Genomic DNA, 24,036 nt, shown 5'->3' with positions numbered 1-24,036 from the left:
TTTATTCAGCGTGTCCCAGTGCCCGGCTCCGCAGGCCGGCCGACCCTCACAATAGCCCTATGAAATCAGTCTCGCTATAGCCCCTTTTACAGGGGAGGAGACTGGGCAGCAAGGGGGCTCAAGTCATCTGTCCAGGTCCCAAAGGAAGCCAGTGTTCTAACCCAGGGCTGCTGGAGCTCAGAGCCCTGGTGCTGGATGCCGGTTCTGGAGAACAGGATGCCAAGAGCCCTCCGGCTGCCCCATGGTCGGGTCCTCTGACTCTCAGCTTCTTCCCTTGGTCCTCCACATCAATCTGAAGAAAGAGGAAGGGCTCTCAGGCTTGCTGCGTGCTACTCTTGACAAAGGTTTGTTGTATCAAAATTATCTTGTAGAGGGACATAGAGGCCCAGAGAGGTTCAGCAAGTTGCCAACAGTACACAGCAGGGTTGGGAGCAGGGACAGCATTGCCTCTAGGGTGAGCCCATCCAAGGATGCCCTGTTGTCAGGCACCATAACCTCTGGATCTGTGATGCCTTAATAGTTGGGGGGAGGGGGGAAGGAGGCAAGACTGAGGCTGGAGGTAGTTCCCAAGGTCCTGGACCCAGCCCAGAAATGAGAGCCACATAAGCTCAAAAGGTCACCTGTCACCAGGTGCTCATGTGAGAGGACAGATCCTTAGCCTCTCAGCTCTCTGGCCCTGCCCCAAGAGAACAGTTTCATGACTATCTTTGCCCACCCATCTGAGGCCCCCCCACCTCAGGCTCCATGGCTAAAAAGACCCCCACAAGGTGGCTTCGGTGTTGACCTGGCTGGGGTTTAACCTAGAGCTCATTATGGCAGTGGCCGTTAGAGTCCAGAACCTTCTAAATGGGGACAGCTGCAGACCTCTGTCCATCTGGGTAATCTGGGGAGGTGGGGGGGACTGAGGGGATTCCTGAGAGCCTATTGGCCAGTCTAATTCTATGACCATACAGGTGGGGGAACCGAGGCTCAACAGGAGAAGGCAAGTCAGCACCAGAGCCTGTCTGCCTTCCTGGGAGGGCTCCACCTCCCTGGAGCAGGTGCTTCCTCTGAGCCCCTGAAACCTTCTCTTTAACATGGACAGAGCTGATCAGATCCCTGGGGCTGTGGGCCACGGGAGCCTCAGGCTTTTCTAGCAGGTTTAGGGCAGGGCATTCCTTGACTTATGGTTCTGCTGGCACCATGACCGGCCCTTCCCACCTTCATGTTTACCTGAACTCTGGGAGGCGAGAACCCTGAGCCCCTCCCCACATTCCTAGCACTTGGGAGAGCTTCTGCCCCCACTCCCACAGCAGCCCCAGGACCCAGATTAGGGAGCCTCACTGGCCTGGGGCATACAGTTTAAGGGGGCACCAAAAAACTCAGTAATCAAGATAAATGTTTTATTGGAATTTTTTTAAATGAAGATGAATACAGAAACACCTATTGTGTTAGTTTCTGTTGCTACTCTAACAGATTCACATATTTAGCAGCTTAAAACAGCACGAGTTTATTCGCTCACCATTCTAGAAGTCAGAACTGAGATTTTATGATTCTAAGATCGTGGTGTCGGAAGGGCTGGTTCCTTCTGCGGGCTCCAGGGGAGAATGCATTCTTTGCCTCTTCCTCCTTCTAGAAGCTGCCCACGTTCTTTGGTTGTGGCCTCATCAGTCCAGTGTCTGCTTCCCTCTTGACATTGCCTCCTCTTCTGTGGTCAAATTTCCCTTTGCCTCCATCTTTTAAGGCCCACTGGGATAATCTAGGATAATCTGCCCTCAATTTAATCACATCCACAAAGTCCCTTTTGCTTGGTGAGATAACAGAGTCACGGGTTCTAGGGGATTACGACATGGATGTCTTTGGAGGGGGGCCTTATCTAGCCTGCCACGTCCATAATAAACAAAATATCAAACTTTTAAATCAAGACAGGACCTGTGGGTGGGATTAGGGCAAGGCAAATGAGGCACTCACTCCCAAAGTCTGTGCAAGTACAGGGTCAGATCCTGTCTTGATTTGAAATGTTGATATTTTTGTTCATTATGCATCTTTTTGCATTAATTTCTATTTTTTTAATATTGCAAAAATATTTATCTTGATTACTGAAAATTTTGGCACCCCTCCTCCTTTAATTTTGCAACTGTAGTGCAAAATTCACTTGCCTCACTTGAGTCCAGGCCCTGATTAGTAAGAGCAAACATAGTGACCCTGCCCTGCACACTCGGCTTTCAGATGAGTCCCACCACCCCATCCAGACCAAGGGCTCTCTAAAGCCCCTCCCTTACAGAGTTCTGCCTACAGACCCCTTGGGGACCTCCATCCTTCCTTCTGGTGATGCATGGCTCCAGCTCTGCTTCTCTCTTCACCCGCCCTCCTAGTGAATGCCTGAGGCGATGCACCCATCTGGGTCCTCACACTTTGCACGCTCTGGAAGTGTGGGACTGTGGGCTTTTTTCACTGGGACAGAATCTTACTCTGGGAATAACATAGGCTTTACAGAGAAGCTAATGTAGGTTTGAATTGAAGCTGTCACTTACTAGTTTCGTGGCCTTAGGAAAATTATGTAACCTCTCTGAGCTTCAGCTGTCTCATCTGTAAAATGGGGACATTAATGCTCGCACTGCTCAGGGCTGCAGAAGACAGGAATGTTCAGTCCTAAGCACCCTCCCTGGCACCGAGAGTGCGCTGGCCCCCAGCCGGGCAGAGAGCTGGAGCCCTGAACGCCAGCTCCGCGCGCGGCCCGCAGCCCAGCTGTAGATCAACCCAGACGAGTCACCTGACCTCCCTGAGCCTCCACTGCCTCCACCTGGAACACCTGCTTCCCATTCTGCGGGGAGCGGAAGCTCCTAAAGCGAGTCCTTGACCAGCAAGAAGAGGCGGGTCATTGGGAGTTGATGGTATTCTTAGGGTGCCTGTAACATCGCGCGTTAGGAACAAGGGGGTCGGAGGTCTGAAACGGGAGAGCCACGGGGGCCACCTCCAGACGCCGCATTCCAGGAACTCGCGGGTCCCGGGCCCTCCCTCCCGCGCTCGCTCCGGGGTCCGGGCCCGGGGCGGGCGGGCGGGCGGCGGGCAAGACGCTACCTGCGCGCGTGCCGGGCATTCCTGCCGCCGCCGTGCCGCCGCGCCCGGGCGCGCCATGGGCCTGATGCCGGCCGCGCGGGCCTCCTCCGGGTGCCGCGCCTGCCCGCGGCCGCCCTGCCGCCTGCCCGCCTGCTGCGTGCCCGCCGCCCCAGGTAGCGCGGGAGGGGGGCGGGCGCCCCGCGAAGCCGCGCCGGAGCGGTGTCCCGGGCCCGAGAGCGCGCTCGAGCCCGGGGCCCGCGCACGCGGGGCGAGGACCGCGCTGCGCCGGCCAATCGCGGGGCGCCCGGGGGTTGCCGGGCGATCAGCCGCCAGACCGGTCGCCGGACTCGGGGAGCGGGTGCGCGTATTGAGGGGAAGGGGCAGAGCCGGGACGCCTCCTCCTGACTCCCGCGGGGTGGGTGGGCATCCCACGTGCAAGGATGAAGAACCCAGGCTTTAGGGGCGCCGGAACTTGCAGAGGATCACCCCCCCACACACACACCCCGCCTCCTCCGCCACTGCTGAGGGGACCAGGCAGGATGCCAGCTCTGGGTTAAGGACTCCAAGCCCAGTGCTCAGCCCTTTTTGACTCTTTGGGCCTCAGGAGGGCCCCGTGCCTGGGTTGGGGCTGGCTAACACCAGAAGGGTAGGGATTCCTTCTTCTCTGAGCAGGACCCCCACCTCCCACCCCTCAATGTTTGCCTCTCGCTGTATGTCTCTCTCCTGGGCCGATTTCAGCCTGTTGGTTGGTGAGGCTTGGGCACAGCCCAGCCAATTGGTTACAGCTGTGGAGGAGAGCTCTGCGGTACCGAGAGGAGGGCGGCGCATGTCGGCACAAGCTCGGGGGTGATGGACAGCGGATTCACAAACCGCGGGGTGGATGCAGGGAGGATGGCAAGTGCCCTGGGGAGAGGAGTAGAGCACAGGCGGGGCTTACCCAAAGTGTGACCCTCTGGAGAGAATTTAGGAATTATTTTACTCATGTATCTCTTTTCTGACTGTGTGCCCCTTCCCCCAACCGGAGAGGGCCCTAGTATGGCCAGAGCAGGCCTGAGGTCTCCTCTCAGGGTTCAGCTCCAAGAGGGAATCCCAGCTGCCTCCCTTTTCTGCTGGGGTCTGGGGGCAGGTAGAGCCGTGGCCCAGCCCTCCTGGTACCAGCTTCTTCGTGCCTGGTGCCATAGGCTCTCCTGCAGCTGCACACAGCCCTGTGAAGTGGCAGACACCGAGGCTCAGAGAGGTTGAGGACTGTGTCCAAGGTCACCCAGGACAGGGATCTGAGTCAGCTGAGTGCAGGGCCTGAGCCTTCCTGCCCCTGCCTGGGATCCTGGGGAGAGGGGAGTAAGGGCCGGGCTTGCCAGGGAGTAGCTGGCAGGGGAGGAGGCCCGGGCTCTGAGCCTGCCAGCAGGTCTACCCAGAGGAAAGGCAGCCTCTGCCAGTTTCCTCTCTGGTGGCAGAGCCAGTGCTCTGTTGAGAGCGTGGGCTGGGACCTCGAGGAACCCACATGCTGGCTGGGTTTCCAGGGATCTGACAAACCTACTGGAACTGGTTCTTGGCAAGTCTTCCCCTCTGAGACGTGCCAGGGGGCCTGAGGAAGTTCAGTGCGGCCGTTCCAGGCCCTGCCAGGCTCTGCCCGAGAGACCCTGGCAAGGGGAGTGGTGGGCCAGGCCCCTGGCTGAGGATGGCCAGGCCTGTAGCCTGAGCGCAGGGGGCCTGCAGTGGGAGGAAACTGGGAGGGAGGCCCCGGGAGGCTGAGCTGGGACGAGGCTTTCCCACAGGGCTCCCAGAGCATCTCTGCTCCAAGGGTGCTGAGGGCGCGGCTTGCACCTGGAATCGAAGAAGGTCTGAAGAAGACTCCACAAAGCCGTGTAGGGAATGTGGAGTCAGTCCTGGGCCTCGTGGTGCCTGGGGGCAGGGCCCCAGGCAACTGCTAAAGACAGGTGTGATCACTTCCCTGGTGTAGATGGAGAGACTGAGGCCCAGGAGAGCGATCACTCCACTCCTCGATGGCTTAGCCAGGATGTGCACCCAGACCAGTGCAGGTGCAGACTCGGCCTTCGTCCTTGACCGTCGCCCTCCCCCTGTGTCCCCACCTCAATCTTAGCCCAGTGTTCTCACCAGGCTTAGTGCTGGAGGGCCTCTGGGGCAGTCATCATTTCCCAGAGCCCCTGAGCCATGGATGGGGTCGGTGCCCACCAGGACCCATGGTCGTTGCCAGGGCAGGGGGCTGCTGTGTTCTCAGCCTCTTCAGCCATGCTCTGTCACACCCACTCTCCAACCCCTGGGGTCCCTTCAGACCCTCCCAACCCAGGTCTGCCTTGTGGTCTCTGCTCATGTGCCCCTTCCAGCCCCCCGCCTGCCCGCTTGCCCATCTCCTTCTCATTCTTAGACCCCAGTTCCCATGTCACCTCCTCCTCAAAATCGCCTCTGCTCAGAAGCCCCCAGGGCCCTGTGGACTTGTGTTTCCTGTTCAAGGGCTGGGAGAATGGTCTGCAAGGCTGCACAGGGGGAAGGCAGTGGCTGAGCGGAGCTTGGGAGAGGGCTTCAGACATGTGGGAGCTGCCTGGCTGCAGGCGCCGCATGGAGAGCCGGGCTGACCTTGCAGCAGCTGCCCTCTGCCTGGCCCGGGCTCTGCGCCCCAGAAGCTGGTGGAGGGAGGTGGGGACAGGACCGGCCTGCCTGCCAAGTTTGGGTTTTATCCTGGGTGGAGAGGAGGGAGGCAGCAAAGGGTTTTCAGCAGAGGAACTCGTGGTAAGATTTACATGTTTCTAGCTCTCTGGGCATCTCTGAAACCCACTAAACTTTAGAACTCAGGGTGGGGCACAGACATGGAGGGATGGAGGGATGGATGGACGGATGGATGGACAGGCAGATGGCAGTAGTCCTAGGGACAGCAGATGGGAGAGCAGGAAAGGCTAGGGCCAAGAGGAGGCTGGATGGAATTACCCAGACTTTGTGGATCTCTAGAGAGGATTTTAGGATTCCTTTCCTCAGTGTCCCTCTTCCCTGACTGTGGCCTTCAGTCACCTGTGAGCTGAGGGTGGGGAGCTGAGTGCGTGAACTCAGGACCCCAGACTATCTTGGTCTGTGTGTTCCCCCTTCTTCACTCAGTGTCCTTTGACCTCTGCTCCAAGCCCAGCATCAGCTCGGGACTGGGGAGAGGGAAGTGATTCCCAGCAAGAAACCAGGCAGAGGCAAGTGTCTTCACTGTGACCATCTGTGACCGATCAATTGATCAATTGATAGGTAAGAGCCAGCCAGGAAGAGAGCCTGGGAGCCCATGGTCGTGCTGAAAGAAGAATCTGGGACAGCTCACGTAGGAGGGGACATCTGAGCTGTTCCCAAGGGCTAATAAGAAGTTGGCGCAGACTGAAAAGGGAAGAGGCTCCTGTGTGCGGGCCGGGCAGCAGAAAAGCAGACGTACTCAGGAGGCTCCCGTAGTGGGCAAAGAGGAAGTGAAAGGACGCCTGAGCGAGGAGGGAGGTGCAGGCACCGAGGATGCAGGGCCCGGCTGGCTCCTTCCCCTCCTGGGCAGTTCCCCTTGTATGTTCTCTGCACTTGCGCGGTCCTGGCAGATGCCTCTGGTCATGACAGGCCCTGCTTCCCACTTCTCCCTTCTGTGGGTCAGGACCCCTCTCCTTCATCCTGTCCCAGTGCCCTTGCAGGAAGTCTGTGCCTTGGAGGTAGAGGCAAAAGAGGTGAGTACCTGGCAAGGCCACGCGAGTGGAGTGTGGACGGGGTGTGAGGCAATAGGGAATGGTGGAGAATTAGCAAAAGCAAGGGCTGTTGGAAGGGCACAGGTGCCACTGAACTCTGCCTGTGTTACCCTTTGGGAATTCGGGCCTGGTGCCGCCAGGTCTATGGATTCTTTCAAGAGGAGCTGGGAAGCCAGGTTTGGATAGGAAATCTCTTGATTTTAAATAACAAATTTTAAAATGTTTCAAACATCATTACACGTAAACACGTGCATCGTGGACCCCTGTGGCTCATTGCTGGGTGTAAGTGATTGAGCCCTGAGCGAGGTGAGAAGGACCCGTGGCTCTGTGTCCCCTGAAAAGCCCAGGCCACTCTCAGGCTGGGTAGAGCGGCCAGGACGCTGGTAGCAGCGGGCCCTCGGACAGGCTTCTCTGAGTGGCCCCAGGCAGCCCGCACGCCAGTCTCTCGGCAACATCGGCCCCTGTGCCCAAGGCCGATGACTGGCCTGTCAGTCCCCACCTCAGCGGGCAGGGGCGGCTGGGCGCTCCCACCAGGCCCCAGGGGGCGGACAGTTTCCTTTCTTGTCAGTGTCCAGCCTCTGCTTACCTCTGCCTGTCACCCACGTGAGCACATCCTCGGGGGCTACTGATGAAGAAGGGCAGGAGGAAGATGGGATGCGAAGCTGGTGGGTGGAGAGCATTGCATGGGTATCTGTGCTCCCACCTGGGTGGAGAGCAGCAGTGTGTTCTTGAACATTCTCTGCTCCTGGAGCCACCAGACTGCTGGAGTTGGAACCTTGACCCTGAGTGAACTTGGGCCCATTCTGAAGCCCACTGCCTCTCAGTGTGTTCCTCTGAAACGTGAGAATGATGATGGCGACGATAAGAGTAAAGGCCATGTTCCCTGAGTTACCCAGCTGTGCGCGGCTGGGATGGATGGCTATGTGTCAAATGCCTGGAACAGCACCTGACGCCGCATGTGCCGTGTCTCGGCCATTTCAGCACACTGTCCTCATGCACCCGCACACGTGCACACACAAGTCCACACACACGTGTGCATGTATGCCCACACGCACGCATGCACACACTTCTCCCCAAAGCGCCTGTGTGTCACTGGGTGCCTTCCACATGGGCATGTTTTGTAGAAAGGGGAAGTCTCATCCCCCAGGTTCTGTACACTCTGCCTTTGGGTAGAGCAGGATGAGAAGGAGCATTTACTGAGTCCTCCTTTGTGCCACGCACGGTCTTAGGAACAACTGATGTATCTCAAAAGAGCCATTGTATGCGGGACGCTAAGTAGCGCCCAGAGTCCTGCCACCCTCTCACCCAGCTGGTTCACCACCCAGGTCTCGGGAAGCCACCGGTCTGGGCTGCGTCCCTCTGGGACGGCAACTGCCTGGACGGGATGGAGCTTTAATGTCATGCCCTGGCACACTCCACAGCCGCCCTGTGGGAAGGTCTCCACATTGGGGGCCTCCCCAAATCCTTGGAGAGCTTAGAGCTGGGAAAAGTCTGTTTCGCCTGTCTCTCACTGTGAGATGGAGAGCTTCATGGATCTCAACTCCTTTCACTCTTTGCCTAGGCTGCCAGGAACCTCTTTGCTCAGTTGTATATTTAGTTGTCACAGGTTTTCTGAGTCAGAACTTCCTCTACCTTCTTGCTGTCTCCCTCTGTCCCTCATTTGCTTTCTGGTCCTGTATTAAATGTTTTGGATGTTTTGCTTCCAGTTTTTTTTTTTTTTTCCCTGTGGCAAATGTTATTGAACTGTAGCAGACAGAAAGGTGTACAAATCATAAGTGTACAGTTTAACGATTGTTCTCAAAGTTAGCAGAACTGGGTGGGCAGTGCCCAGGTCCAGAATCTGAGCATTACCAGCACCCCGAAGCCCCTTGGGCTCCTTCTAGTCACTGATCCACCAGGGTAACCAGGTCCTGACCCGGTTTTGCCCTTTACATAAATGGAGTCGTGCAGTGCGTCCTCTGGGTCTGGCTTCTGCTCACGATGATTTTTTTTTAATTTTGAAAAATTTTGGTAAAATAGATCTGACATAAAATGTACCATTTTAATGACTTTTTAAAAAATGTACAGTTCAGTGACATTAAGTATGTTTGTCATGTGTAATCACCACCACCCTCCATCTCCAGAACTCTTCTCATCTTGTAAGACTGAACCTGTGTCCATTAAACAGTAACTCTCCATCCTATTGTCCTCCAGCCCCTGGCAACCACCATTCCACTTTCTGTCTCTATGAATTTGATTATTCTAAGTATCTCATGTAAGTGGAATCATACAGTGTTTGTCTTCTAGTGACTGGCTTATTTCACTCGGCATACTGTTCCTCAGGGTTCGTCGATGCTGTAGCGTGTGTCAGAATTCCCTTCCTTTTTATGGCTGCATGATATTCCATTGTATGTATGTATCACATTTTGTTTATCCATCTATCCATCAGTGGACACTTGGGTTGCTTCCATCATTTGCATATTGTGAATAATGCTCCTGTGAACACAGTGTACATGCATCTGCTTCAATTCTTTTGGGAGATGTGCCCAGGAGTGGGATTGCGGGGTCACATGATATTCCTGTTTTAAATTTTTTGAGGTGCCTCCATGCTGTTTTCCCCAGCGGCTGCACCATTTTACGTTGCCATCCGCAGTGCACCAAGGTTCCAGTTTTTCCACATCCTCACCAGCCCTTGTTTTCTGTTTTCTGGATAGTAGCCGTCCTGCTGGGAGTCAGGTGGTATCTCCTTGTGGTTTTGGTTTGCATTTCCCGATGAGTCGTGGTGTTGAGTCGTGATTGTGTTTTCACACTGTCCGACGTCTGTCTTGCTGCAAAAGCCGTGCCCCATCTGTTCCCATCGCTGTCTGGTGGGTGCTGCCCGGCGTGAGCAGACCATGACCATCTTACTCGTTCCACCGCGCAGGGGCCTTGGGGGTGGGTTTCCCATCGCGGGGAGTGGCAAGTAGTGCCACTGAGAACCTCCTAGGGTGCGTCTCTTAGTGGACGCTGCTGGGATTTTAAATGTAAGCCATTTCTATTTGGAGGTTAGTGCTGTATAAATAAACCAAGCAGCAAAGCACAGAACGCATGCTCCCTGAGGACCGTTTGAAGGGTCCACAGGCCCGGCTGCTGCCGGCTGTGCGCTCCAGCCCCATCCCAGCCGCCTGGTGCGTCTCCTCCCTCTTTCTAATTTGTTCCCTCAGGAGGGAGCCGCCCTTGGCCCTGGCAGCGCCCCCTGCTGTCCGTTGTCCCCGGCGCCCTCCCCCATCGCTGGGCCGGAGAGCTGAGGGTGTGACCAGGGATCTCTGTGCCCAGGGATCTTTGGGCAGCGCCTGGAGGACACCGTCCACCACGAGCGCAAGTATGGCCCACGCCTGGCGCCCCTGCTGGTGGAGCAGTGCGTGGACTTCATCCGGGAGCGCGGGCTCACCGAGGAAGGCCTCTTCCGCATGCCCGGCCAGGCCAACCTGGTGAGGGACCTGCAGGATTCCTTCGACTGCGGGGAGAAGCCCCTGTTCGACAGGTGAGCTCCTGGGATGGGGCACAGATGGGGCCACCTGCCCGTTCCCCCTGCAGGGCCTCCTCTCAGGACGCCGGCTCCCTTGGGCAGAGATGGGGAACAGGTGGTAGGTGGGATGGTGCCTTGTGTGTGCCCAGCCAGCACCCCCGACGGGCAAAGCGCAGGGCACAGAATCACTGCAGCAGCCCTGGGTCTCCCCCGGGGATGGATCCTGCCCCAGCCGGGGCCCGCTCACCTCCATGCAGGCTGTACCCATTGCACATGCCTGGAAGCCCACCTCAGCAGGAGAGGGGAAGGGCCCCTACAGGCATCGCCTGGGACTCCAGGCCTCCTGCACCATCTGTCTCTTGGCTCTGCCTTCTTAGGGGGACCTGCCCCCAGGCTCCTTTGGTGCCAGCTTGGAGCTGCAGCAGCTCCAGCCCCACATCCTTGCAGGTTTTGGGTGGGGCTGGGGGAGTGAGTTTCCTCCACCAGTCCTGGGCCAGTGCCCATCCCAGTCCGTTACTGGGGCTTACTGGGTCCTGGGCTTCACCGTGGGTAGAGTCAGCCTCACTTATTCATAGAAAGTTCTTTCTGCATCAGGTGAACCCCGGTCCCCATGGGGCTTCTGCCCATTCTTCTCAGATCTGCCCTCTCAGACAAGGGCCCCCTCTGTCCCGGGACAGAGGTTTCTGCTGGCCTTTTCAGGTCCCCTCTTGGGACAGAACACTCTCAGCCCCTCCAGCATCTGCCCAGATGTGTCACCGCAGCCAGGAGAGTCTGTCAATTCCTTTTTAGATGTGGAGTCTGCGACTGGCCACCATTTCCTAGAGGAGATCTCCTCAAGGAGGATGCAGGGGTTCCTTCACCTGGAACCCTGTGAATCTCCATCCGACACTGAGCGTGTGGTCCAGTATTTACAATCTCAGTGAGCTTGTGGTCCACTCTGAACCCCATCCAGCCAAGCCTCTTCTTTCCTGTGCAGTCAGGGGTTGGGGTTGGAGATTGCTTCAAAAAAACGCCCCTTCTGTGGTTCCTGGAAACTTGCTCTTCACATTGGGGCTTTTCAGAGAAGGGACCACAGCCCAGGTTGCCCCTGACCCCACACCCTGAGCTCTCCCCTGGCTGTGGATGACCACAGCCTCTCCTTTCTCTGCCTCCCCTCAGCGGGAAGGTGCTGAGGAGCTGAGTGTGGTGTGCCAGTGGGAAATCTGAGGGAGGTGATGTGGTCAGTAGCCAGAGGAACCCTGGGATCCAGAACCAAGGGGGAGAGTCTGGGGGCAGACGTGGGGCATCATCTGTTTCAACAGGGCAACAATAGGGTGTGGGGGCGAGTGGGCTCACCTGCGAGGGGATGAAGGAGAAGAGCGGAGGGGGGACAACCTGAGAAGACCCCCGTGGAGGATGGGCCAGAAGTGATCCCAGGAATAGGAGTAGAAGTGGCAGAGGGAGACCAGAGCCTGGGGAAGGCCTGCCCCATTCTGCTGAGAGGTCAGGAGTCAGGGCTGCACTGTGGGGGAGTCTGAGGGGCTCTGCCTCTCCAGCGGGTATACAGCGGGTGGGCCAGGAGGGGAGAGGACCCAGCCTGAGGCTTTCAGGAGCTGCAGCTTGGCACAGAGCATGTGCGCAGTGCAGGCAAAGCAGAGGGAGGCGCTCCAGGGAGCTGGGTTTTATGCTGAGCCCCTAGAGCCCTGGCAGAGTTGGAGGAGGCGGCAGCCAGATCTGGTTTGTATTTGTAGAAATGCCCCCGGGTTGGCATCAGTTGTCGGACAGTATGTCTGGATCCCTGGGAGCTTCTGAAAGTCCAGATTCCAGGCCCTGCCCTCTCCGCTCCCGTGGAATCAGATTTGGGGTGGGGGTGCGGGGGGGGGTTGAGAATTCGCATGTTTAAAAGCCCCAGGTGTTTCTGCTTAGCAACCATATTTAGGGGTTAGTGGTCAAGGGGGAGCCCCTCACTGGAGCTGGGGTGAGTGGGATGAGAGGGGGCAAGGCAGGCCTCCCCTCTGCCCCCCTAAGCCTCAGCTTCTCTTCAGCCTCTCTTTCCCCCCGCCCTCCCTACCCCTCCGCTGGGGCCCCAACCCCCTGCTCCCATCTGGAGCACCCCACAGTAGGCCCTGCCCTCAGTGTGCTTACAGACTTCTCTTAAATGGTCATGTGTCCGTTTTGTGGGTTAGGACCTGAGGCTGAACCCATGGAACTTGCCCCAGATGCCCAGATGTGGCCTCTGCCCAGCCAGATTCTGGCCTCTTTCCCAGAGCCCCTTGCCCTCCACTTACATCCCCCCTCCAAAAAAGTCCCTCTCTCTGAGTCCCTGCTCACCCTTCCAGAACCATCCTGTTACTCCCTCCTGTTACGTGGGGCCTCTTGTCCGTTATCCACCCTTGCCTGTCCTCCGCCCCCTGAATGTCCGGGCTCCTCCACCTGCCTTTCCAGGGCCCATCTCACAGTGTTCCCTGCACTGCCACCGCTGCCCTGGCCTCTCTGGGTGCCTCTCCCTTCTGGAAACTTCTCCCTGGGGTATCTGACACCGTTCTCTCCCACTTCCTGGCATCTCCTCGGCAGCTCCTCGGCCCTGCACTTGTGCCCACCCCCTACACAGAGGTCCCAGGGGTCCTCTTCTTCACTCCCTGACAGAAGGGTCCCGGGGCCCACACTCTGGCAGAGGTAATCCAGGCTCACTCCCTGGGCGTAGACCACACTCTCCACCAGGATGAACTCTGGCCTCTGGTCCTGGGCCCGCTTTTCATAAAGAGCCCCACTGGGCTTGGAAGCTGCAGTCACACCTGTCCCTCCCTGGTTCCTGGTCCACAGCAGCTCCCGCAGCCCTGACCACGTTGTTGTTGAGCGTGGAGGAGGGTCTCCCCTGTGCCCAACCCTGCTGGCTCCAGTGACTCTCACACCCTCCTTATGACACTCAGCATCCATCCGTTGAGTGAGAGCATGGGATGATGCCGTGAACGAGACAGACAGTAGACAAGGTCCTGCCCTCATGTGGCTGGGACAAATGACAAGTCATGCACACAGGGAACCAGCCTGCGCTCCCGTCACCCAGCCGGGGGCCCCCTCCGCCTGGCCCACAGCACAGAGCAGGGCATGCTCCTGGCTCCCAGAGCAGATGGGAGCAGCAGGCAGCCTGGCCCCCAGGGAGGTAATGGTTGGTGCCTGGAAGCCAGCAGAGGGGCTGGGGTGAGAAATAGGGGCTGGGCTGCCACGTGGAGAGTGGATTGTAGGGGAGTGAGGTGTACAGGGGACAGGCAGGAGACCGTGGCTGTGTTCTGGATGCACTGGGTGCAGGATTGGGATGGGTGACAGCACCTGCCCTGGAAGGGCTCCCAGGCTGGTGTGCGCCCGTGGTGCTGTGGGCTGTGGAACATTCTCCTTGAGTGCTGGGGGTGAGGGCTGGATTTAGGGATGGAGGGTTGGAGGGGAGTTTAAGAAAAAAGTACCAAGAAATAGCCTTGCGCCAACTGTGGGGAGGGCGGAGAGGAAGTGCATTTCTAGGAATGGAGGAAGGAAGGTGAGGCCATCAGGGCAAGGCCCTGGGGAGGGGCAGGGCTCCCTGAGCTGGGGCTGTCCCACTGGCTGGGCCGGGCCTCCCGGGCCCAGGAGCGCTGTGAACCACCAGCAGCCAGGAGGAGCCAGGAAGGGGCTATGGGCATGGATGCCGCCAGCGAGGTCTGCAGAGTGGAGGCCACTCTGCATCTACTTGGCTCAGATCAGAAATGCACCCCCACTCCTCTGCCCCGGGGGAGGTAGAATGGCTGGCCTTTGTCCAAAGGCAAGACCGCTGATCCTCCTTGCCTCCTGTCCTGCCCCGCCACCCACCAGACCTCCTGGGCTCCGGCTCACAGAGTGGCTGGCAGTGAACTCGTGAACGCCCCGGGTCAGGGAAGGGGCACTGGGCTCAAGGCTGGGCACCCACTGGGGCCATAAGCACCCAGGAGGTGAGGGTGTCGGCAGAAGAGGTGTCTGGGAGAAGGCAGTGGGGGTGGGGTGGGCATCAGGCCAGTGGAAGGGGGCCCTTCACTCCCACCGGTTCCCTAGCCAGCTTTCAGAGTGCACGTGCGTGTGTGCTCACACACATGCTCACACGGACATGCTAGCAGAGGCTGCCCCTGAGGCGAGTGGTGTGAGGTGCTGGTCACTCCTGTGGTTCCCTGGTGCCCCGGCCTCACACATGGCCCCCCGCCTGCAGCACCACAGACGTGCACACGGTGGCCTCCCTGCTGAAGCTCTACCTGCGGGAGCTCCCCGAGCCCGTGGTCCCCTTCGCCAGATACGAGGACTTCCTCAGCTGCGCCCAGCTGCTCACCAAGGACGAGGGGGAGGTTAGTGGCTCATGGGGACCCATCTTGTAGGGGCTGAGGGGGGCCTGCCAATTAGTAGGGAGATGTGGGGTCACAACTTTTCGTGATGTTTGCTGGCACAGATCCTGTCCTGCAGCCTGCTCTGTGTGTGTCTGGGGTGCAGGGTGCGGTCCTGGAGTGGCTTGCTCTTTGGTGGGGACAGGCCTGGAACCCCCCAGTCTGGGGAGGGCTCCACCATCCCAGTCTGTGTGGGAGGGAACTCTGGCCCGGAGTGTCCCCTCCCTGCTTGCAGGCCTCTGTCTCTCTGAGAGACAGGTACCTCCTGAAGCAGGCTGTGCCCCAGCTGTGCCCCTGAATGCGGAGTACCCAGCCTGGGCCACCACCCAGCAGGCACTCCTGCTCCATCACCTGCTCCCACCCCCAACCCAGGCTACCCAGGCCGGCTGGCCATGGGGTTCAGAAACAACCAGACCTTTCATCTGTTTCTATCCTGCCTCCTCCCAAAAGAATTTGAGACTGCCCCCAGGACAGGGCCCCCACCCCCACCCTGCAGTGCCCGCCTGCAGCCCGGGTCTGCTCCAGCTGCGGAAGGACTGTTTGCCCTCCCTGTGGCCGTGTGGGAGACGAGGGGTCTTTATCTGGCAAATATTTGTGCCTTGATAAGTGAGCTGAGCGCTGGCCCCGGCATTCCTCTGTGGCCCTGCAGAGGCACATCCCTCAAAACAGCTTCTGGAAAATAAATCTGCTTCGCCCCCCAAGAGGTCACAAGCCTGGCCTGACTGCTCCTCGAAGGGAGATGGGAGTGGCTGCACCCCCTGGTCAATTGGGGCCCGGACGCATGGGCGGAGGATGGATGGAGGCCTGGACTCTGATTCCCAACTCCCCCTCACGCACCCCTCCCTCCAGTAAGAGAAGGGCCGCATTGCTGGTCTTTGAAATACTCTTTTTCTCAAGGGGACTCTGGAGTTGGCTAAACAAGTGAGCAGCCTTCCCCTGGTCAACTACAACCTGCTCAGATACATCTGCAAGTAAGTGACCGGGGTGGGGGCTCCCGTCCCCTGTGCTCTGGCTCCGTGCCCTCCATGGGGGTCGGGGGGCCTGGCTCTGCTCTCACCAGCACTTCTCCCTGAGTGTCAAGCCAACAGGAAATATAAAAGGACACACCCCGCACTCCTGAGGCTCACAGGCCCGTGGGAGCAGGCAGTGTCACAGTCCTGGGTGCATCTTTCCTGGAGGAAGGGGACGCAGCCTGTTCCTTCGGCCTCCTCTGGGTCTGCCTCCTGACCATGACCTGGGCTCAGGTGCTGGGAGAGGACCTCCAGGGTGGTCCTCTGCCAGCCCTGTGTCTTGGGGAGGGGGTTGGGTCTTCCTAGGCATCTGTCCCCACTGCAGGTGGGAGAGTTGTGTCCCTCCATGCCAACGACGGGCCCTTGTCCCAGTGGCCTTTGCTTCTGATGGCCCGCTTAGACGCCAGGGGAAGTTCTGTGTCTTCCAAGCCTGGCAGCGGCAGCTGGCTGTGCCCGGCAGCTGTGGAAACACGTGGGTGCAGCCGAGCGTGGGGGCCCGGCAGCTCCCAGGAGATCTGGCATCAGGACTTGCTTCTCTGCCAGCTGTCTCTTCCTAACTTTGAAGGTTTCTGGATGAAGTTCAGTCCCACTCAGATGTCAACAAGATGAGTGTCCAGAACCTGGCAACCGTTTTTGGACCTAATATACTTCGGCCACAGATAGAAGACCCGGTGACCATCATGGAAGGTAACGGTCGGGGTGGGCGTGGTGGTGCTCGGTGCTCTGGGCTCACCTTGGTCCTGGGCAGGTCCTCAGAACCCTCATGCCAGGCCAGCGGGACAGGTGGTGCCATCCTTGGGGACTTGGCAGGAGCCTCTCCGGACTGCCTCATTCCTCTCCCAGCTCCTCCTCCCCCGTGGGGTCAGCTGTAGAAGGCAAATCACGGGGTCATAGGGTACAATTAGAATGGCGAGGGGTGGGGGCGGGCAGCGGTGTATAGAAAAGGTCGGTGTCCTTGCCCTTGAATACACACAGGTGTTTTTGCTTTACTAAAGTAATTTTTGAGTAAGTAGTTGTCATAGGCTTATTCTGGATGTCAGAGATTTGCAAACCCTGGGGATCTTCTGCTCTATAATGAAAAAGAATAAAAAGAGAAACACCAGCAGCCATAGCAGCTGCTTTCAGTATGCTTTCAATACGGCTGCCGGGCACAGCCCACTGCCCCTGCCAAGCTTGGAAGACGCAGTAAAGCCTCCACCAAGGGCTTTACTTCCATCACCTTGCTTGAACCTTGCAAGCAGCCTGAGCTGCGGTTACTGCCCCCATTTTACAGATGAGCCAGGCCGGGAGGGGCGAGGTAATTTGTCAGCCAGAGTTTTCAAAGGGCACAGGTGCAGGCTGGCATGGAAATGAGAGCCTTGCTTGGAGACCCCACGGAAGACGGTCCCCACGGGGTTTGTGAGAGTCTTGCCGCTCACAGACGGGAAACCCACAGCCAGTCCCAGCTAAGGGGCGCAGAGGCTGGCCAGGGCTCAGGCAGGACCCACCCCCGGTGCCATTCCTCACTGAGTGTGACCTGGGGGGTGCTGTGGAGGGTGTGGGGTGGCTCTGGGGCTGCTCTGCTCCCCTCCCCCAGCTGAGGGTGTGGCCCTCGGGTGGCACTCATGCCCAGCACCCGCCCCAGGCCCCAGAGCTCCCTCCCACCTGCCACGTTGCATGAATGCCTGAGGGCAAACGCTCACCCTGCTGACTTTGCTGAGTTCCTGCTTCACTTGCTTTTCTGGACTAAAGATTCTTTACTTAATTTTCCCCACGATTCTCAGTTATGTCCAAGCATCTCACCCACCTTATCGTGTCGAAGCCGCCCTCCATCCCCCAGGCTCTGGTCTTTGGTTGAGGATGAGTGGAGGCGAGGAGGCAGGTGGATCAGTACCCCGGACCCTCTGCACTGCCTCCCTTTGTCGCTGACCCCTCCCCCACCGCACCGCCTCAGGAACCGAGTCCCCACAGATGCCACAGGCTGCACGTCAGGGGCCGTGGCCTGGAGAAGAGGGGTTGTGTGTAAGGGTGTGTGACTGTGTTTGCACTGGGGGGACTGTTCGGGGGTGGCTGTGTGGATTTGTATGTATGTGCATGGAATTGTGTGTGTGTATGTGGTTGTGTAAGGGATTGTGTGTGTGTTATGACTGTGGGAGGGATTTTGTGTGTGTGTGTTGTGTGTATGTAGGGTTGTGTGTGTGCGCCCACATGCACCTATAGGACATCTCTATTCCCTGTTTCAGTGTCCTGTGCCCTCCAGGGTATGGACAGTCAGGCACAGCCCTTGTGGGCAGCCCAGGGCGGTGACATGGGGCAGCCGGGAGGCCTCTGCCATGCAGGTCCTGGTTTCCAGCCCCAGCCTGCACTGGCTCACCCCGCAGCCCTCACGGGCATCGTGCCTCTCCTCCCCCCACCAGCTGGTTGGGGTGGGCGCGAAGTGCCTCTCTGTGCTCCTGGCCCCACGTCGGAGGAAGGGCATCTTGGGCACGGTCCTTCTGTCCGTGCCTGGACTTGAAGGGTGTGGTGTCTGTCCTTTCCTTCAGGCTGGCAGATGGCAAGCTCTCATGGAGTCCTCACTTAAAGGGCAGCCTGGTCTGGGGCTACAAGCAGGGCCAGGCACCCTGGGTCCGAGCTGCAGCTTCCCCTGACCCCTGGGAGAGGTTCTGGAGAGCCCGAGCTGGAGGCCCTCACATTCACAGCCAGGCCTCTCTCGCTGCTTCTTCCTGGCAGGCACTTCCCTGGTCCAGCACCTGATGACCGTCCTGATCCGCAAACACAGCCAGCTCTTCACCTCGAGGACCACAGAAGGGCCAGCCTCCCCACGCGGGGGCCCCCCATGCACCGTGGGATGGGGCCCGGAGGAGGTCACCAGGGACAGCCAGCCAGAGCCCGGCAGCCCCGGTGCCCCCGGCCTGCCCTCGCACAGGACCTCTTCTCTGGATGGGGCCGCCGTGGCGGCGCTCTCCAGAACCTCTCCCACGGGCCTGGGGAGCCGACGCGGCCCCGCTGCCACCAGCCCTGGGAAGAAGGTGCAGACTCTGCCCAACTGGAGGTCCTCCTTCCGGCAGTCGGGGTCCCGGTCCGGGAGCCCGAAGGTGGGCAGCGCATCCCTGGAGGTACCCATCATCTCCTCCGGAGGGAACTGGCTCATGAATGGGCTGTCCTCCCTGCGGGGCCACCGCCGGGCCTCCTCGGGAGACCGGCTCAAGGACTCAGGCTCCGAGCAGAGACTCTCCACCTACGACAACGTGCCCCCAGCCAGCCTCTTCCCCAGCACGTCCAGCGGGGCCGGCACGCCGTGGTCTGGGGCCTCCTCCTACGAGGCCTCGGCCAGGGGCTCGGTCAGCAGCTGCACTGCCTGCCGGGCCAGCGACTCCTCCGCCTGCAGCTCCCTGCACACCGAGGGGGCCCTGGAGCCCTCCCCCGCCCCCAGCAGCAGTGAGGAGTGCAGACCCCTGGGCCCGGAGCGCGGCCTGGATGGGGTGGGCACCTGCATCAGCAGCAGCGAGCCCAGCGAGCCGGGCAGCCCGGCCCGGGAGCACGCCCGCCGCTCCGAGGCGCTCCAGGGCCTGGTCGCAGAGCTCAGGGCACAGCTGTGCCGGCAGAGGACTGAGTACGAGGCGAGTGTGCAAAGGTAAAGGGCTGTGGCTGCAGGGCGGTGCGAGGCTGGCCCTCCCTGGCTGGGCAGAGCCCTCGCAGCCAGCTGCTCACTGGACACCGGCCCCAGGCAGTCAGCCTCTGGAGCAGGGCTCAGAGCCGCCAGCTGCCCTTCTGGGAGAATGTCCCCAGGACAGGGCTGGGAATGGAGGGGTGGGGGTCCTATCCTGGGGAAGCTTGGGAGCTGGGGCCCTGGCATGCAGTCAGAACGCCTCAGGGCCTGCTGAACCACTGAGTGAGTTAGAATCTCAGCCTGAGCTGCTCAGAGTGACTCGGGCACTATGTGGGAGGAGGCCAGCCCCCAAGGTGTGTTGCAGCCCGGGCGCTGTGTGTGGGGCAGGGCCCACGTGCAGTGCAGGCCCCGGACCGGCCTGGCTGGCTGACCGTGCTTGGGCCTGGCGTGGAGTGAAGACTCCTGATCGGAATCCAGTTTCCTCCGAGGAGGGAGCTGGCCATGCTGAGCCCAGCCCTCACTCCTGCTCGGTCAGAGGGCACCTTGTGCCACTCTCTAAGTCTTGCTCACTGATGGGCCCTGGTTCCATCCTCCCAGCCTCCCTCTGAGGAGGGTACTTTCCAGCTCTGAGAGGCTGAGTTCCCCGGTGAACGTCACCAGCAGAGCCCGCACTGGACAGTGCTCCCATCAGCACCTCAGACCCCTTAGCTCCGCTTGCCCCAGGCCTGGCATCAGCCTGGCCTATGAGTCCTCATCCCAAGCACTAGCAGAGGGCTTCAGCAGGTTCTGAGGGCTGCCTTTTCCCATCAGACCGTGGAGGTGGAAGGGATTCTAATTCTGAGCCTGGGATTTCCACAGGGAGCTGGAAAGGCAGCACTTGGCCCTCCTGTTCTGCTGTAGCCGTCTCGTGGGTACCTGGGGTGTGTCAGGCGTGTGCAGGTGCTGTGTCCACGGCGGGAAGATGGCAGGAAAGGGCAGTGGCCCCTGCCCTGGGGGAGGTCAGGGATGGGAGTCACAGCAGGTGATGTCTGAGCCAGGACTTGAAGGACCAACAGGACTGAGTTGAGGGAGGAGGAGAAAGGACACGGTAGGAGAAAAACCCTGAGGTTTAAAATTGCGGAGAAAACCCACACTGTCAGCACTGGGTTGGAGCTGACCAGGCAGAGGTAGCGGTGGAAGTTCCCCGCAGGCTCGCTGGGAGGTGATGACTGCTGAAGGTGAGCTCAGACTAAACTGCGGAAAGCCTGGAGGTGCTTCCCTCCACCTGCCCACACAGCGGAGGCTGGGCGGAGGCTGGCTGAGGACGGCCTCAGAGTGGGGTGAGGACCACCTTCTCGCTCCCTCGGCTGTTTATGGGGCTGGCTTGAGCCTCTAGGCCTTTCACTGTCTCAGAGGCTGGGGTTCTCAAGGGGAAATGCAGTGTTGTCACCTGGTGGGCTCTGGATTCGAGTCCCTGCCCGTTGTGTATTGGCTGAGTGTCTGGGCAGGCCCCCTGGGGACAAGTGACCTCATCGGTTTGTCGTGAGGAGGAAATGACGTGGTAGGTGGGGGTGCCCGGCACGTCCAGCATGCTCGCGTGACCTCCTGCTTGGTGGGTCGGAGGTCAGGCAAGGCTCTCAGAGACAAAGGGAGAGCAGCGGCAGCCCTTGGGGGGCTCTCGCTGGCAGAGTGGCCTGGCCGTCATCCTGACTAGAGGGGGTGTTCTAGAGGGACACAGGTAGGACTGGGGCCCCCTCCAGTGGGTCTTTGGGGGACATGTCTGCCCAGATGGAGTCTGGTCTGGGAGGGGCGGGGAGACCAGCTTTCTGCCCTGCCTCCTGGGACTCAGAGCCCCTCCCCTGCTCCCTGATCCCTGCATTCCCCAGACACCTGACTGTGTTGCTTGTCTGCAATGCTGGGGACACGGCTATGACCCAGACTGATCAAAATCTTGCTCCTATTTGGTGAGAGTGGGAGGGGGAACAGAGAGACCATAAACAGGATAGATTTAAAAATATGTATGTTAGAAGCTTAGGTAGAGGAGGTGAACAAAGGGGAGCATGGGGGAGAGGGTGGGGAGGCACGGCTGGGAGGGGGCATCAGTGCTGTGGGCAGAAGGCCAGGTGCAGAAGCCGGCAGCTGAGGGGGGCGGGGGCTGTGTGGGCAGGTGGAGGGAAGAGTGGGGGCACAGGGGGCCGAGAGGCCTTTTGGCAGGAGTGATGCCCTGATTTTATTCCCAGTGAGATGCGAAGCTGCTGCAGGGCCGTGAGGACTTTGATCACTTTGATGAGTTACCCTGGCTGCTGCGCTCAGGGGCTCCTGATGGGGCTCAAGGGCAGACAAAGTCCAGTTAGGAGGCCCCGGCCACCCAGGCCAGAACTGCGGGTGGCGTGGACCTAAGGGGCAGCAGTTGAGGTGGGAGAAGCAGCCAGATTCTGAACATGTTTGGAAGAGTTTTTCCAGTTTTGATTGGATGTGGGGAGGGAGAGGAAGAACTGACTTGAAGAATGTTTTCGTTTTGTCTGAGCAATTAGAAGAAGGTGGTTACTGAGCGGGGAGCCTGGGGCAGTGGGAGGGTGACTTGGGGAGGGAGGGTCAGGAGCTCGGCGGGGGGCCTTTTGGGTTGGAGATGCTTATTAAGTTTCTGAGTGGAACCGAGGGAGATAAAGACTGAGAGCTGTCGGCACGGAGCTGGTGCTTTTGAGTCTGGAGGCTGGACAAGGTCACCCAAGGAGCGGCGTGGAGGGGAGGCCCAGGCTGTGCCTGAGAGCAACGGGGGTGGGGAGGACCTGGCAAAGGAGGGGCCTGGACTGGAGGAGAAGCAGTGGGGGGGGGCTTCTTTCTGACAGCAGGCCCAGTGCTCAGATGGGGGTGGGGGTGAAGGGAGGCTCTCTCCCTTCTCCGTGCTTTGTGTTCAGTGGTTGAGGGTGGAGGCCTGGGCCTGGGCCTGGGTGCTGCGGGGAATCGGTATTTGCTCCACACACACACCATGTACCAGGTGGTGCGTGGTGCACACGTGGTCTCCTTGGGCCGTTGTAGCTACACTGGGGGAAGGTTGTCTCCTGCTTTTTAGGAGAGGGCACCAGGGCTGAGAGCAGTCTGTGTCCCATGCACAGTCACGTGTCTCAGTCAGCCCGGTTCCCAGGGGCCAGGCGCCGCACGTCCCTCAGGCCTGACAGGAGCACGTTGTCTGGTGGAAAAGATGCTGTGCCAACGTCTGCATGGTGCGGTGCCCCCCTCCATGGGTGCCCGTGGCGGAGCCCTGTGGTAGCAGGAAGGAGCAGAGGTGTGTGTGAGCTGCTGGGGAGGATCAGGTGACGCTCCCCAGGCGGTGCGGCCTCTGGGCCGGGGTGTGGAGGCTGAGTGGGAATGGAGGATGAAGTGACATCCCGAACAGGGTTTCCTGTGAGTCACTGGAGCTCAAGGGGCCTCGCAGGAGAGCAAACTCGGGGACAGGTTCCTGCTGCCCTCTCAGTTCAGGGCCCAGTCCTGTTCTCTGCCAGCCAGCGGGCCATCCCTCAGCAGGACGGTTGGCTGGGCCAGAGGGCAAGTGGTCACCTGTATTTGCATGCAGACTCAGGGAGGCCCGGCCTCGAGTACCAGAAACCGAGGGAGGGTCTCTGGGGGTGAGCCCCCGCTGGCTCGGGGTGAAGCGCAGGGTCTTGTGAGGAGATGTGGTCCATGTGGCCTCGTCTGGCGCCAGGTCTGAGCCCGCACCGTCCTCTCCCCGTGCCAGGCTGACCACCTGGCATCTGCAGACGGTGGAGCCCATGTGGCAAACTCAGTGGGCCCAAGTCTAAAATTGTCTTCTCAATTTTTTTCTTTTTTTGGCATCTACTCATGGTATTTATTTATTTGTCTATCGAGTTGGCAGAGATTTTTTTAAATTGCAGTAGTTGATCTACAGTGTTGTTAGTGTCTGGTGTACAGCATAGTGACTCAGTCACACATATACGTTATATATTCTTTCATATTTTTCATTATAGGTTATTTCAGGGAAAGACAAATATCACATATCACTTTCTTCTTGATTTTTAAGACTCGAAGAAGGTAGTGCCGACCTGAGGAAACGAATGTCACGGCTAGAAGAAGAGCTGGACCAGGAGAAGAAGAAGTACGCGATGCTGGAAATAAAGCTGCGGAACTCGGAGCGGGCGCGGGAGGACGCGGAGAAGAGGAACCAGCTGCTGCAGAAGGAAATGGAGGAGTTTTTTTCAACCCTGGGAAGCCTGACCATTGGGGCCAAAGGTGCCAGAGCCCCAAAGTAAAGGAATGGGGGGAACTCGCTTCGTGCCTCGTGGCGCACCCTCCCGTCGGCAGGGAGGAGGAGCCAGAGCCTCTGCAGCTGGGACCTGGGCCTCTGTGGTGCCCAGAGATGCGGAGCCGGCTGGAGAGGGAAGTCCTGACACACACCACCCCAGCCCTGGGATGCTGGGGGGCACCGTCGGGAGCCCGAGCTCCACACGGGGTCTGGATGCAGCTCTGACCACGCAGGCTGTGGCAGGCATCAGAGGGGACAGTCCCGTGGCCACCGAAACAGACGGCACCCGGGATCTGAGTAGCCCCCTGGGAACCTTTTGCATTCTTTATTAAATCTGCTCTGAAAGCATGATGCCTGGATACCTGACTCCTTTTTTACCGGCACGTGAAGTGAGGATTACCAAGTGACCTCTGTTTCTCACAAGGTTGGGAGTCCTCAGGGCGTCCCGTGCATGGAATGGCAGGGGGTCTTCAGGAGTGGGGTGTGAGGCTCCTTAGGGAGCACCCAGCCTTGTCATGGCCACTGAAGCTGGCAGTAGGTGCATGTGTGTGCTCTCAACTCCACCATCTGTGCTCCAAGCAGGAGGGTTTTCCTCCCTCCCAC

At 59.2% G+C, this 24,036-nt stretch overlaps 1 protein-coding gene across 8 annotated transcripts in view; it reads left to right on the top strand.

Annotated features, from left to right (window-relative positions):
- Nucleotides 1-23,784, top strand: part of ARHGAP22 (Rho GTPase activating protein 22) — a 179,599-nt gene extending 155,815 nt beyond the window's left edge. For 7 of the 8 annotated variants that reach the window (XM_074374358.1, XM_074374357.1, XM_074374360.1 and 4 more), the window contains 6 exons: nucleotides 10,047-10,254; nucleotides 14,426-14,558; nucleotides 15,492-15,565; nucleotides 16,170-16,291; nucleotides 18,314-19,217; nucleotides 23,212-23,784. In XM_074374358.1, the coding sequence (XP_074230459.1) occupies nucleotides 10,047-10,254; nucleotides 14,426-14,558; nucleotides 15,492-15,565; nucleotides 16,170-16,291; nucleotides 18,314-19,217; nucleotides 23,212-23,440 (1,670 nt within the window). In that variant the 3' untranslated portion in view covers nucleotides 23,441-23,784. The remainder of the gene's footprint in view (nucleotides 1-10,046; nucleotides 10,255-14,425; nucleotides 14,559-15,491; nucleotides 15,566-16,169; nucleotides 16,292-18,313; nucleotides 19,218-23,211) is intronic. The other variant, XM_074374361.1, reaches the window with a different exon arrangement.
- Nucleotides 23,785-24,036: the final 252 nt, after the last annotated feature.

This window comes from Camelus bactrianus, chromosome 11, assembly GCF_048773025.1.
Source record: "Camelus bactrianus isolate YW-2024 breed Bactrian camel chromosome 11, ASM4877302v1, whole genome shotgun sequence".
NCBI classification, from domain to species: Eukaryota; Metazoa; Chordata; class Mammalia; order Artiodactyla; family Camelidae; genus Camelus; species Camelus bactrianus.
The sequence above is the reverse complement of the archived record's forward strand: the minus strand, read 5'-3'. Positions and strand labels throughout refer to the sequence as shown.